This window comes from Mastigoproctus giganteus, chromosome 1 (assembly GCF_048544385.1).
Source record: "Mastigoproctus giganteus isolate SK-2022 chromosome 1, ASM4854438v1, whole genome shotgun sequence".
NCBI lineage: Eukaryota > Metazoa > Arthropoda > Arachnida > Uropygi > Thelyphonidae > Mastigoproctus > Mastigoproctus giganteus.
Window position 1 is genome coordinate 247,989,985 of NC_143575.1, and position 15,112 is coordinate 248,005,096.

General features: G+C 37.5%; 1 protein-coding gene across 1 annotated transcript in view; it reads right to left on the bottom strand.

The window, feature by feature from the left end:
• The window catches only part of LOC150091735 (motile sperm domain-containing protein 2-like), a 167,708-nt gene that overhangs the window by 42,425 nt on the left and 110,171 nt on the right, over positions 1-15,112 (bottom strand). The window contains exon 12 of the mRNA XM_090369523.1: positions 8,077-8,168. Within this exon, the coding sequence (XP_090225649.1) occupies positions 8,077-8,168 (92 nt within the window). The remainder of the gene's footprint in view (positions 1-8,076; positions 8,169-15,112) is intronic.

Sequence of the window (15,112 nt, forward strand, 5' to 3'; positions counted from 1 at the left end):
CCAATGGGTTTCAGCCTGAGTGGCTTAATGTCAGCGATCTATCTCTCAACGATTGAACAGATACATTTGACACCTTTTCGTCCCCGTATCACATACTATGGGAGGTATTTGGACGATGTTCTAGTTATTACCGATAGTACTACTATCCAAGACATTTTACATTCGTTTAATAATATTCATTCTAGACTCAAATTTACATTGGAAAGGGAAGATACGGATACAAAGTCATTAAACTTTCTAAATTTCACGCTTACCCGGGACTCGAACAAAATACAATTTAGCATCTATCGAAAACCCACAAACACCGGTATGCTTCTACATTATAATAGCTACCACCCGTTCACCTACAAAAGATCGATTATCTTTAATCAATTTCTAAATGCCTATAAATATTCAACGACGGATTCTGCTTTGGACTCAGAAATACAAATATTAACTAGCAGATTCTTAAACAGGGGTTATCCCATTAACACAATAAATCGAATTAGGGTACAAGCTAAGGATAGGATACAAAATACTACACCAATCAACAATAGAAATATCAAAAAATACTTTATTTCTGTCCCATATGTTGAACAGTGGCACAAACAGCTTAACAGATTCTTTAAAGATACCGAATTTAAAATTATAGCTAGGCCCATACGGAAGTTACACACTATACTGAACAATCGCTCGGTTCTTTCCACGTTCGCAACACAAATCAATGATCTAGTATACAACATTTCTTGCGGTGATTGCGACTCGTCTTACCAGGGTTCGACCCGGTTTTCTCTTAATATCCGTGTTAATCAACACGAAGCCTCTGTTCGTGCTTCTCGTTCAGCAGCGTCAGAATTAGCCTTTCATGCCATTAACGAAAAACATACTTTTTTATTTAAGGAGGCCAAAATACTTAATGTTCAACGTAATTATACGCGACTATTAATTGCAGAAACCGTTGAAATTAAATTACATGAGAATTCTGTTAATGTTCGGCGGCCATATTTGATCTCCGATGCGTGGACCTTTACGCGCATGCGCGAAGACATATAATCACTATTTAAGTTGCAGGTTTAGCCTGATTCGGTAATTTTCGTTCCTGTGATCACGACAGTCGGTCGAAAAGCATTGTCAGCTTCAGGAAGGAAAATCGTTTTGAATATTTTCGTTAGATTCTTTTAATTGCGTTAATTTGAATTTTAATTGTTTTAAATTGATTTTGAATTGTGTTAAATTGATTATTTAATTATTTATATTTTACTTTAATGTTCCGGTAAGTTGTCGATTTTTTTGTTTTTTCCGTTTTAATTTCTGGAGGGTATCATACGGAAGTGTTCCACGTACTATATTGAGGTTAATTCCTCTTATTTATTTACTAATTGTTATTTTCTGCATTCATTAATGATATTGATGATGGTATATCAGGTTTAATGTCCAAGTTTGGAGACAATATGAAGGTCAGCAGGGTTGTTAATGAAACTAATGACAGTACGCTGCTGCTGCTGCAACAGGATCTAGAAAAGTTGAGCAGATGGGCTGAGAGGTGGCAACTGAAGTTTAACATTGACAAATGTAAAGTACTGCATATTGGAAGCAGTAACCCCAGAGTAACGTATCAACAGTGGTACACTGACAGTGGTAGACAGTGAAAAGGACCTGGGGTAATTGTGCAGGCAGATATGCGGTGGTCATTCCCTGACCTTTCCACATCCTCCGTATTTGGTGGTCACGATCTCGAACCCAGGTCTAATCAAGAAGCATGTGCTACGCCCTGCTGCTCCTGCCCACCTGGCTATGGAGGCGTCTGCAGGCTGATATGAAGTTTTCTGAGTAGTGCAGACAGTCTTGCAAGAATAGCTCATGGTATCTTGTCAATGATATACAAGAATTTTTCTAGCAGGGATAAGGAGGTGATTATCCACTTGCATAAGGCAATGGTCAGGCCACACCTTGAGTACTGTATACCGGTCTGGAGGCCTCATTTTAAGAAGGATGTAGAGCTGCTGGAATGAGTAGAGAGAAGGGCAACAAGATTAGTGAAAGGAACAAAGGGTTGCTCTTACCAAGAAAGGCTTAAGTTTTGCGAATTACATTGTCTGGAGACTAAGCACCTCTGAGGTGATCTGACTGAGGTGTACAAGGCCTTGAATGGTTTGAGCATGCTCAATGCTGGGGATTCTTCCTCTTGCTCAGAATCGCCTGAGAGGGCATAAATTCAAATTGAGGAAAGGCAGTTGTAGGATAGATGTGCAGAAATTTGCCTTTAGCCAGCGGGTAGTTGATTGCCAGAATAAACTTCCATCTGTTGTTGTAGAAGTTGATAGCTTAAATAGATTCAAGGCAGAACTAGACAAAAATTTGGAGTGAGTGGATGGGTGAAATGAGAAGAGTTTTTTTTTGTTTTTTGACTGATGCTATATAAACTTGCTTTCTTGCATCATGCCTTTACTAATGCTAATGAATTCATTCATAACCTGAAATCAAATCTCCTTATGTTTTCAAAAACCTAAGTTTATAGAAGAAAGCTATTAATATTGTTATTAAATATTAATGTTCTAACATGGGCATTTAATGCTAGTAGATTTTTTTTCCCTCCGAATTCAATATATAGTTAACTGTGTATGAAAAATACATTATTAAATTGACTGTTCATTTGTTTAGGGATTTATTAGGCACATCGGCAACTATGGCCACCATATTTTGACTTTCAGTATGATAGTGACAATACTTTAGAACTGATTTATGAAACTAAAATAAAAAATATGATAGTATGCCCTCGTGCTTTGAAATATAGTAGTGTACTTTTGGGCCAGTCTGGCAAATTTCTTTCCTTGTCCTGGGTAGCAGGGGAGTAAGACTTATATTTAAATACATGTTGAACACACTATTAAAAAAGGGCCGTGTGGTAAAACTTCCACTAAACACTCAACTCTCATTTTAAAAACTGATCTACAATGGGTCATTTCATTTCTTTGATTTTCTTGTAGATCCTTCTACTTTACAGTCCCTCTTCAGCATCTGGTAACAGTCAGCCAACATGTTGACATTCCACCTCCGTACCTCATCTCCATATCTTTGATGTCCTGGTGAAACCTCTCATCCTGTTCTTCACTAACACTTCCTAGGTTTTCTAGAAGCAGTCAATCTGGGAGTATAAAAAAATGTACCTTGACACTCGCGTTACAGCCCAGCTTGTTTCTTGAAGTATGCCAACGTATTTTCAACTATATTCTTGTAATCTGGATCCTTGTTGTTCCCTAAGTTCTCAACAGCAGATCTGGTGCTAATCCATGCCTATTTTTCTCTTTTATTCATAGTTCCCTCAAAATCTCAGTCCCTCATCAGTTTGCAAATTTACAGTCCAGCAAAAATACCTTATTTTAGCTTCTCTTGATTAATAAGAATTTAGTGCAAAGGTAGTTGCACCCTTCCTGAAGTAAAGCTTTTACAAGCTGTTTCATCAAACCCAGTTTGATGTGCAAGGGTGGAAGGACAGTTTTGGGTCTACCAGTGGTTCATGAACTATAATCTTTTAGCATATGGGATGTAACTATATTACATCCCATATGCTAAAAGATTTTTTGACTTAAGTCTAGAACCAAGGAGTTATGCAGATTCCTTTGGTAAATTCTTTGGCCCAGGCAACAAACTGCTTCTCTGGCCAGACATTGACATCCCAATGCTTACTCCTTGCTCAAATATCCCATTCACACAAAGAGCAAGGCATTTTTGTATAGCCAGATTGCTTTCCAAACAATATGTCTATCACTTTAAAGTCAGCATCAGCACAGACCAACTGTGTTCTTCATACTTAATATTTATCAACAACTTCTTCAAGTTTTCATATGTTTCTTTCAAATGCTTGATTTTGATTTGATTTGGATTTTACTGGCACAAAAACGACTGTGGTTATACTGTGCCAGGAAAAAAACTCTCAAATACATAGAGTGAGCTACTGGAAGTGACTCATATTTATTTCTATTGTGGAGCAATACACTAATATTAGCATTAGTAGAGGCATATGATGCAAGGAAGCAACCTAAATAGTTCATTAAATCATTTAATGAACTATTTAATGATTTAATGAACTATTTAGTACATAATTCTTAATAGTGGTCAGATGCAATAAATGAAGATGTTCACTATAACTCTGACATTCTGCATAATGACAGTAATGGCAGTGTGCTACTGCAACAGGATCTAGATAATTTGATCAGATGGACTAAGAAGTGGCAGCTGAAGTTTAACCTTAACAAATGCAAAGTACTGCATATGGGTAAAAGTAACTCCAGAGAAACGTACCAACTGTGTGGTACTACACTTAAGGTGGTAGAAAATGAAAAAAAGACCTGGGAGTAATTGTGCAGGCAGATATGAAGTTTTCTGAGCAACGCAGACAGGCTGCCAGGGCAGGTCATGGGGTTTTGTCAATAATATATAGGAATTTTGCTAGCAGGGAAAAGGAGGTGATTATCCCTCTGTATAAGGCAATGGTCAGGCCACGCCTTGAGTACTGCATACAGGTCTGGAGGCCTCATTTTAGGAAGGATGTAGATTTACTTGAGCGTGTACAGAGAAGGGCAACAAGATTGGTGAGGGGAATGAAGGGATCCTCTTACCAAGAGAGGCTTAAATTCTGCAAATTGCAGTGGCTGGAGACTAGGCACCTGCGCGGTGATCTGATTGAGGTGTATAAGGCCTTGAATGGGTTGAGCATGCTGAATTCTGATGGGATCCTTCCACTTGTTCAGATTACGAACCTTAGGGGGCATAACTTCAAATTAAGAAAAGACAGATGTAGAATAGATGTGCGGAAATTTGCCTTTAGCCAGCGGGTGGTTAATTGCTGGAACAAACTTCCATCTGTCATTGTGGAAGTTGATAGGTTGAATAAATTTAAGGAGGAACTGGACAGGCATTTGGAGGTAATGGTGTGATTTTTTTATTTTTTATTTTTTTTTGGCTGATGCTGCATAAGCTCATACACATGCTTTCTTGCATCACATGCCACTATTATTACTATTCTAACTACACCATCACATCATTAATGTTTTCAAGCACTTTTTTTAATTTCTGGTGATTTCTCCTTACACAAGTCATCCACATTATCTTCTGAGTCACTTCCTATATCACTGGCCTTCTGTTTGTCAATTGACTTCCCACTATTCACAGAGGCAGCGATTTCTTCCTTGCTCATCCACCTCAATCCAAGCAGCCAGGTCATTTGTTCCAAGACTAAGGCAATTATAAGACCACATTTGGAATAAAGTGAAAGTATGAAGACCTCATTTGAAAAAAAAAAGACGCCCCTGATCGATGATTTATCGAACATTATCCTGTAGAGATATAGAGGTCATAATCCCACTGCATAAGGCAATTGTAGGACCACATTTGGAATGCTGTGTTAAATTATGGCAATCTCATCTGAAAAAAGACATTTAGATTCTTGAAAGGGTCCAAAAGGACAGCTATGTGAGGAAAGACTGAATATGTGAGCTATAGAGCTTGGCAACCAAGCACCTCAGAAGTGACCTGATTGGGGTTTATAAGGCTCTGAGAGGGAGTAGTAAAATGAATGAAGGTGGAATTCACTGTTCTAAAGAATTCCAGAACCAGGTGTCATAAATACAAATTACAGAGATCGAGGTTTAGATTATATTGTAGAGTTTTCTTTTAGCTAGCAAGTCATTGATAGCTGGAACAAGTTGCTCTGCATGTAGTTGAGATGCTGACAGTTCGAATAAATTCAAAGGTCAAGTGGATATTTACTTGTGTGAGGAGGGCATATAATTTGTGTTTTCTTACCTACTTGGTTGGGTTTTTTTTTTTTTTTTTTTTGCCAGTGCAGAAAAAGCCTGTGGCTATATGGCACAGGCTTTTGTACTATATGGCAAATACTATTACCATAAGACTGCCACCAAGTATGTTACAAGCAGCCTTTGCTTCTTGTTCTGAAAATGCTGCTAATTCAAGGTTATTATTAGTGATCTTGTCTTTTCTAATACATTTTTCCAGCCATTTTCAATTGCTATTGAGCTTGCTTTTTCCCACACTAATCCAATATTGTATGCAATGTCTTTCAGTGTTAACATTTTCAGAAATTTTAGAACTTCTGAGTTCACAACACAAGCAAGTAGCTCACCACAATAGCAGGCCTTGAAGGTTTGAATAATGCCTTGATCAATGGGCAGAAGTTTATAGTGAAGCTGTGTTCTTTTGCAGAAACATGACTCTGATCTTGCCATCTTTCGATTTCAGGATATCACATGAAGAATGAGCTGGGTAGCAATCCAATAGTAACAGAGCCTTTTCTTCAGTTTTTTTGGAAAGCAAGTGGCATCTCACCAATGATACAACTCACTTTCAAACTATGAAGCAAAAAATCACTCGTCATCCAACCATTGGGGCTATTTTTTTATAAATCACAGGTAGAGATTATGCTGATGTGCTTTGACTTTTACCAATTTACAAGGGTTTTTAGCTTGCGATTTCCAGTCTTGTTTGTGCACAGTAATAACAGTAATTCTCTCATTGTTAGTTTTCATACCTTTTCAATAAACTGACTAGTTAGGAAGAAGTTTATAGTTCAGCACCGTTTTGTCACGGTTGTACAACTATTGTCTGAATTCATTATCTTGAATCACATTACACAGAAATACAGGAACTGCTTCTGCTGCTGTCAGCAAATGCAGATTTGCCTACAAGACTAACCTGAGATATCCCATGCTTTCCTTCTCCAAATCCATCCCCCCTTTTTTTTTTTTTTTTTGGTAGTTGTTGGTGCATCAGCTTCTGTGGCCACAATGGACCTCCCAAGGTTTTTGCAGTACTTTGATCCAAGCCCGAGGCGGGATTCAAACCCGCGACCTTTGGGTTGCCAGGTAGGCACTTTACCCACCTGGCTAGCCTGGTTGGCTGAAAAAAATCGACCCTGGATGCTTTAAATGTGTCGTCATCTCCACCAAGTAGCTTATGAAATTTAAGTACTTTAAAAATCATCCCATTTATCGGTACTCTCTCACTATGCTTCTGTAGAAACCGCTTGTATAAGCATGGATCCACATCATTGTTTACACAAAGTATAGCTTTTTCTTTGGAGACCTGCTATATCTTCTTTGTAGTCTATAAATGAATGCAATTTTTCTTCCTCTTTCATCCAACAGTGGAATGTTCCATCTGGAATTCCACACTCACAAAATATACTATTTCGTTTTGCCACTATTAACTCTTTCAATAATCTTTAACTTTTCTTCAACTAATATAATTTTTTATTTTGGTGGCCATTACTTCAGTCCTACTGATTTACTAATTTTGCCATGTACTTATTTCTGATGCCCAAGAATTTACCATGTTTTGAGAAAACTAAATCAAAACCAAACTGTCCAGTCTATCATAGTGGCAAAGTGAAGTTACAAGATTTCTCCAAAAATCATTTGTCAGTTCATGTATATTGTATTTTTATCTAGTTTAGCCCTTAGCAGTTTTTGCTATCCTAAGTGTAACTTCTAGTTGAAGAAAGGATGTTATGTGCTGTTGTTTAGAAAAATTTACTGTGTAACTAATGTACACACTTGTTGAACTGTAGCCACTTTCCCCTCTGCAGGTAGTTTGTAATTAGCATTTCACTGATATACTCTTCTACTGCATTTCTAGCTGAGGGGAGAAACTGGGTACAGTAATTAGTCTCTGATGAGTCCTATTGCTTACAAAAATTACTCTGCAACTGAATACTGCATATATTGAAGTGAATATACATCCAATTTTTAGCTAATTTTTCCTCTTGGAAATACAGTAGTAGGATGTACAGCAGACACAAGTATATACGGTATTCACTTTTTACAGTTTCCTATATGGAATTTCTACTTTTTTTTCATAATTCTTTTTGGGGGATGTGACCATACCTGCAGTATATCCCAAACAGTGGTATGAAGAGGCACGTTACATTGTGGCTGCACTGTATTTCAATTTCCAAGTTCAAAAAATTTGCTTTGCACACTAAAGAAAACAAAGCCCACAGTAACTATTAACATGTTTTAAACAATATTAAGGAAAGAAAGAAAAGTTAATAAAATTATTTTAAAAATAAAATATCCTTACTTGATTCTTAAAATTCCTCCTAATACACAGTTATCTATTAGTCCTGCACCCAGTCTTTGGTTTCTCATACATGATGGGCTAACAGGATGTCCCTTAACAAAAAAAAATTATAACACAAACATGACATATTTATTTAGTAATCTTCAGCAAAAATAAAATTATATTATGTACACTTGATGACCAAAAAATTATAAACCAGTCAGCATGTACAATTCAAAACTGAATGCAAAACAGAAGTAATGGTTGCTGTTGCATGGTATAACACACAGCACATGCATGAAGTTCTGATACAGGAAAGCAGAAGGTTTTACACTAGAGGTGATTGGTTTGCTGCTATTTATTAGAATAATTACACACTCCATGTCAGGCACCAATATCTCCAAGACTTCACCTCAAAGGTGGGATGTGGGGTAGGAGTCCAATGAACCTCTTCACACATTTACCTCTACAGAGATGGTAAATGTGGCAATAACTACCCTAAGAAGCATTTAATCGCATGCATCTGCTTAAATTTAAATAATTACATAAAGGATGAATTATGAGTATGGTTAATTTAAAAAAATATTTTTTTCGAAAACACTTCTAAGGTTATTAAGCGAACATAATATACCTAATTTTTGTAAGGAATTTGTGGTGTTCACTTCTGCAAAGCCTTGTTTTGCATAGATTTATAGTTTCTTGCATGTCAGGTTTAGTGTTCCTATTATAAACATCTGTTAATAAAATGAAATATAAATACAGAAGTTGAAAATTACATAAAAACAGCAAATGTTATAGCTGGTAAATGAAGTAAAAACACTATAATTTTACAATGATTCCAATATCATATATACTATCTTTTAAGGATTAATATAGTGTATAATTAATATACAGAAATTAACTAAATATTTTTAATAACAGAATTTAATGATTGGCTGAACTTAAAATTATAACTTTATTTTTATTATTTTTTTCCACAGAAAACCAAATCCATTTGTGTAAAAAAAAATAATAATAAAAACAAAATGTTAGTTATACTTATGACATTTAAAACTACGTCGATTCCAGTTAATTGGGACACATCGGGACAGATCACTTTGGCCCAATTAAGTGGCTGCCCCAATTAAGCAAAATTTTAATGAGCTGAAAAGCACATTCTAACAGAGGCAAAAAGGTATGAATAAAATAAAGGGAATGTGGTATTTAAAGAAAGCTCATTGTATTAAGTTATATTGGTGCAAACATTTATTTAAAAATAACTAAAGCTAAAAGCAAACAAAATGTACGTTATGTACATATAATGTACATATGTAAAATGAAAATATAGTACAGAATAATGTCCGTGTCAAGCAAAGGTTACACATTACATAAGGGTTCTTACTTTGAAAAAATTATGAAGTATACCTTAACATGTTCTCTTTATGGACTGCAATTGAACAAAGTCAGCGCAGGTATCTAATGCTGATAAAGGACTGCCTTCATTGCCTTCCTGCATGAAATAACATCTCAATTCAGCGATACATTTCCTGGCATCCTGGTTAGTCACTCGCTTAGGTATATCATCGTCATCATTTTCTTGGTCTTTTGGTGTCTGAGTGTTTTGCCACAATTTGTTCAATAATCGTTTCCTCATAATCTTCATTTTCATCGTGGCATTGAAGGTTATCGTCAATCTTTAAAAATTCTTCACAATTTTGGACCTGTTGTAGTTCCAAAGCCATTTCATTTTCTGTACAGCTTATCGCATCTGAATCACAATTAGTCGTGAAACCACATTTAGCAAAACAATTCCGAATTGTTTTGCTGCTTATTCCTCGCCAGCTATCGGCAATAAATTGTACAGCTTTTAACACTGAAACTTTTGCACTAATCTCTATTGATTTCGAAGATGATGTCAGCAGATTTTCCTCAGTTGCTTCAAGGATGTGATTAACCAGCTTTCTGCGATAATAGGTCTTCAAATTTTTTTATAATTCCCGCGTCCATAGGCTGTATCAGGGATGTGGTGTTAGAGGGTAAAAATTCCGGTTCAATATAATACGAAACTGGCAAACTGCCTATTGTAAGTCCCTCCCTTGAAACAACAAGGTTTGGCACTCTTATCAATAACCAAAAGTTTGAGTTTATCATTTCCTGACATGTTTGAGCAGCACAACACTGTTACACGATCCATTGCTTTCTTTGAACCGGACAGTGTTATGTGTTGATAGCTGAGGGAACCATTCAGCGTAGCACGATAATACAGACCTGTTTCATCGGCGTTGTAAATGTCACCTCCACTAGAATTTTTTTAAGCAACTCTGGCAGTTTTTCAGATTTCCATTGCTCAACACTCTTAGCATCAGCACTGTCCTTCTTGCCACGTGCTTTTTTGTAACTAATGTCATGTCTACACTTACATCGAGACAACCAACCATCCGTCGCTTTGAAATTTAAGTGACCTAGCTTTTTGGCCAACTCTTCTGACTTGGTTTTTAGCATAAGGCCACCTACACGCACTCCTCGTTTAGATACAGTGGAAAACCATTGATTCAAAGCATCTTCGACATCTGGATCTTTGCCTTCCCTCTTTCGCTTATGAGATGTTTTCTTTAAATCCACGCGCAATGTTCACTCCTCTCTAAGTTTTTCTTGTTGCTGTAGCAGTCGTGAAATTGTAGATTTTGGCACCTTTATTATCTCTGCTAGCTGACGATGACTGATGTTAGGAGGTTGACTTTATCTTGTCAAGAATAGAGATTTTTTTCTGAAAGCGACAAATCTTTACGTGGCACCTTGACAGGGGTCTTAAATGTACTGAAAAAAAGGGGAGGGGGGAAAACCAAAATCAGTGCACTGTTTGGTACAGTTTTTAATCTATTCTAATCCACAAGATGTATACATATGTACCTAGTGTGATCGTAAATAACTGCAAGCAAAATTTCTTCAGAATCCGATTACCACGACACAGAAAAAACGTAAAACAACCACTGTACAGCACGACTTCGCAATAACTGATTCAGCTGCTGCCCGCATGATCTCTTTGTTACGAACCATCTAAATTAGTTTATTGTTCAGTAAACTATATTTAGATGTTTGTGCACGCCATCTAAATATAGTTTATTGTTCAATCAAGACCTTCATTGCCCCAATTAAGTGGCGAGTTGGCCCAAATAAGTGGAACAAATTCAGGCTAAATATTTGTTTTGTTTCTGTTCTTCATAATTTGCCCCAAATAAGCGGCTGCCCTGATTAACCGGTGCCCCAATTAACCGGAATGCACTGTATTTTTATTTTTGGAATGCATCAATGTTTTTACTGAACTGTTCTCACAGCTTTAGTAAAAGAAATGTATGCATTAGCCAGCACTTGCAGCGATAAATGTTCTAGTGTGCTCTAGCCAACTGCTACTTTTGAACATGGTCAGGATGTTTACATAATCACAGACTCTGCTCAAATACACAAAAAAACAAGCTATTATAACAGGAACATTCATCTTCATTATCCTGAAGAACTTTAGTTTTATTTTCTTCTTTATTATTGCTTTATTATTGAAAGAGAACAATTTCGCATCTCTTGCTTTAGAATATATAATATTTTCCAATCACTCACACTTGTCCCATATTTCATTTTTGTTCTGATTTCTACTTCAATTTCTCACTGACAAACAAACTGCTCTCTTTTCAATTTTGTTCTTTAGCACTCTCTTTGAGCCTTTCAGCTTTATTTTCATTGTTACCAGATCCTTTTTGAAACATTTCTATTATACTTTTGCATCAATAAGTTTTTGCTTCTTTTATTCTTAGTTTTTCTAACCCAACTGAATTTTTGATATGTAAACATCTTTGGCAGCGCCTACTAAATTTCGGACAGTAGTAAAATCAATTTTGTCATGATTTTGCAATGTGAAAATGACATCATTTCCATTTCATAAATAAAAATGGAGTTGGGAGAGGAAATTGTGCAAATAATCATGGGATATGCACAGAGTTGGCATAAACCAACTGGTGGTGGAAAAACGTTTACGATTCGGGGCATACCACTTAGGTGGCTTTGGGCTAACCATTTCCACCCGTGGCAGAAACCTTTTGGTAACCATAGAAATGGATATTTTGAGGGCAGTGATCTTGGATGTGCTTCAGCCTTACCAGTTAAAGTGCATGTAATGTAGGCTTGTTTGTTTGTTTGTTGTTGGGTTTTATTGGCGCATTAGCAACTAGGGCTATAATGCGCCAAAACCTGGTCATTAAAAAATAAAATTTTTAGTGGCCTAACGAATTAGGTCACCAAGTCAAAGTAGAAAAAACAAGTATAAACGGTAAAAGACAAATCAGTAAACAAGTAATATTAACAAAGATTTTTTAAATATGAGTAAAATGGTTTACTGATTTCAAAAAGCTAAAAATAGCAGACACATGGTCATTGTCAGATAAAATCTGACTGAGTGTATACGGCTCAGTCAGATGATTAAAAGCAGTAAAACGTATATTACTAAAATCTGGACAATCAATTAAAATGTGTCTAATGGATAAAATTGTGCCACAGGACTCACACATAGGAGGGTCATCAGCCCTCAGCAAAAACGAATCAGTCAAATGACTATGTCCTATACGGGTCCGGGCAAGAACAACTTCCTCCTTACGATTCCTGCGCAGACTAGACTGCCACGGTTCAATTACAGGCTTTATATGATATAATTTATTAGCAGTCTGTCTATTCCATGAATCCTGCCATTGGGAGTGTATCTTCATGTGTATTATTTGCCTGTAGTCTGTATAGGGGACTGACAGGCAGCGATTATTATTGGGACTTGCTGATTTGGCTGCGGTGTCAGCCAAATCATTTCCCTTAATCCCAACGTGGCTAGGAATCCAGCAGAAGCGGATATCATATTCACGTTCACGGAGGAAGTGAATCTTCTGCTGAATGCTAGACAGAACCGGATAAGGGTTATATCTCACAGATATTAAAGCCTGTAACACGCTGAGAGAGTCGGAATATAAAATGAACTGTTGGTATTGGCATTTACTAATGTGATCCAAGGCTAACTCTATAGCGTGCAGCTCTGCAGTAAATATGCTGCATTCAGAGGGAATCTGCTCCGATGTAGTGGTGTCTGTAAAGACAGCAGCAGATCCCACATATGATTCTGACTTCGAACCGTCTGTGTAAACTGGCGCGAAGTCAGAATGTTCAGCTCGGTGTGCTGAATAAAGCTGAAGGTAGACAGATGATGGAGTGTCCGACTTTCCCAAATTTCGAAGGGACAAGTCACAAGCCAGGACATGAGCATGCCAGGGTGGAAGGGGTTGTTTTGGTGTTGGAGCAACCTTGTCTACCTTGATATTAAGTTCTTTGAGTAGCTCTTGGAGACGAATACCAAAAGGTCGATTGGCAGTCTTACAGGTATTGTACAAATTTTCCCATCGTGGCTCAAAAATGAATAGCCACGTAGGATGGTCTGGCAGGGATTTCAGTTTTAAAGCATACTTTAAAGACAACTGCTTACGTCGAAGCGATAACGGTGGTTCGTTTGCTTCGACGTATAGGCTCTGGACAGGAGATGTGCGATATGCTCCAGTAGCAATACGGAGGGCCTTATGATGGACAGGGTCCAGTCATCGAAGGACACTGTCTCTGGCTGAGGAATATACCTGGGACCCATAATCTAATTTGGATCGCACAAGTGCATGGTAAAGCCGTATAAGGGTGCATCGGTCTGCTCCCCAAGATGTAGAGGAGAGCGAGCGGAGAATATTAAGCCCTCGTGTGCACTTTGTGCGGAGTTGACGGATGTGATTCAAAAAGGTCAGTTTTTTTTTTTTTTTATCAAATACGAGTCCCAAGAATTTTGTGTCCGTTGCTACTGGAATAGCATTTGGTCCAAGCCTTAATTCAGGTTCTGGATGAAGATTATGCTTTCGACAAAAGTGTACGCAAACAGTCTTTTCCGGCGAGAACCTGAAGCCATTAGCAGGTGCCCAGGAATTGAGACGATCAATGGCTTTCTGCAGTTGTCTTTCAATAACCCTCATGTTGCATGACTGACAAAATATGCTAAAGTCATCAACATAGAGGGCACAGTTTACAGTTGGAGGAAGTTGTTCTGTGATGGAATTTATTTTAATGGCGAAAAGAGTGACACTTAATACTGATCCTTGTGGTACTCCCTCCTCTTGGCTAAAGGAACGAGAGAGTGAAGATTCCACACGAACTTGGAAACATCGATTGGCTAAAAAGTTTTTAATAAAAATGGGCAGTTGCCCCCTAAGACCAAGGCTATGCAGATCTTTTAAGATGCCAAATCTCCAAGTTGTGTCATACACTTTCTCCATGTCAAAGAACACTGACACCAAGTGTTCGCGTTTTAGGAAATCATTCCAGATGGATGTTTCCAATCTAATAAGATCGTCCAAAGTGGACCGGTTCCTTCGGAAGCTGCACTGGATGTTGGAGAGAAGGTTATTTGATTCTAAATACCAGATTAAATGAGAATTAACCATTCTCTGCAGGATTTTGCACAAACAGCTAGTCAGAGCAATAGGACGATAATTTCTAGTGACTTTTGGATCCTTTCCTGGCTTAGCAAAGGCAAGAACGGTTGCCTTGCACCAGGAATCCGGAAACTGCCCTTCAATAAAGATTCTGTTATACAGAAGGAGCAGACAATCCATAGATTTTGGTGAAAGATGCTTAATCATTTCATAATGGATGCCATCTGGTTCAACAGCACTTGCTTTGGAAAGAGCGAGGGCTCTTTTCAGTTCCTGTATAGTGAATGCCTCGTTGTAGGAATAAAGGCTCTTAGACTTAAAATGAAGTGCCTGTTTTTCGATTTTATTTTTCAGGACCAGGAACTCTGGGGAATACGATGATGTTGCAGAGATGTTAGAGAATGTTTCCCCAAGAGAATTGGCTATTGCAGTTGGATCTGCAATAGTGCATCCATTATAATCTAGGATTGAAGAAGGGTGGGATGTATATTTTCCCTTCATTTTCCGGATTTTATCCCAGACTACCTTAGAGTTGGTAGACTGGTTAATAGATGTGGTAAAACGGATCCACGATTCCTTTTGAC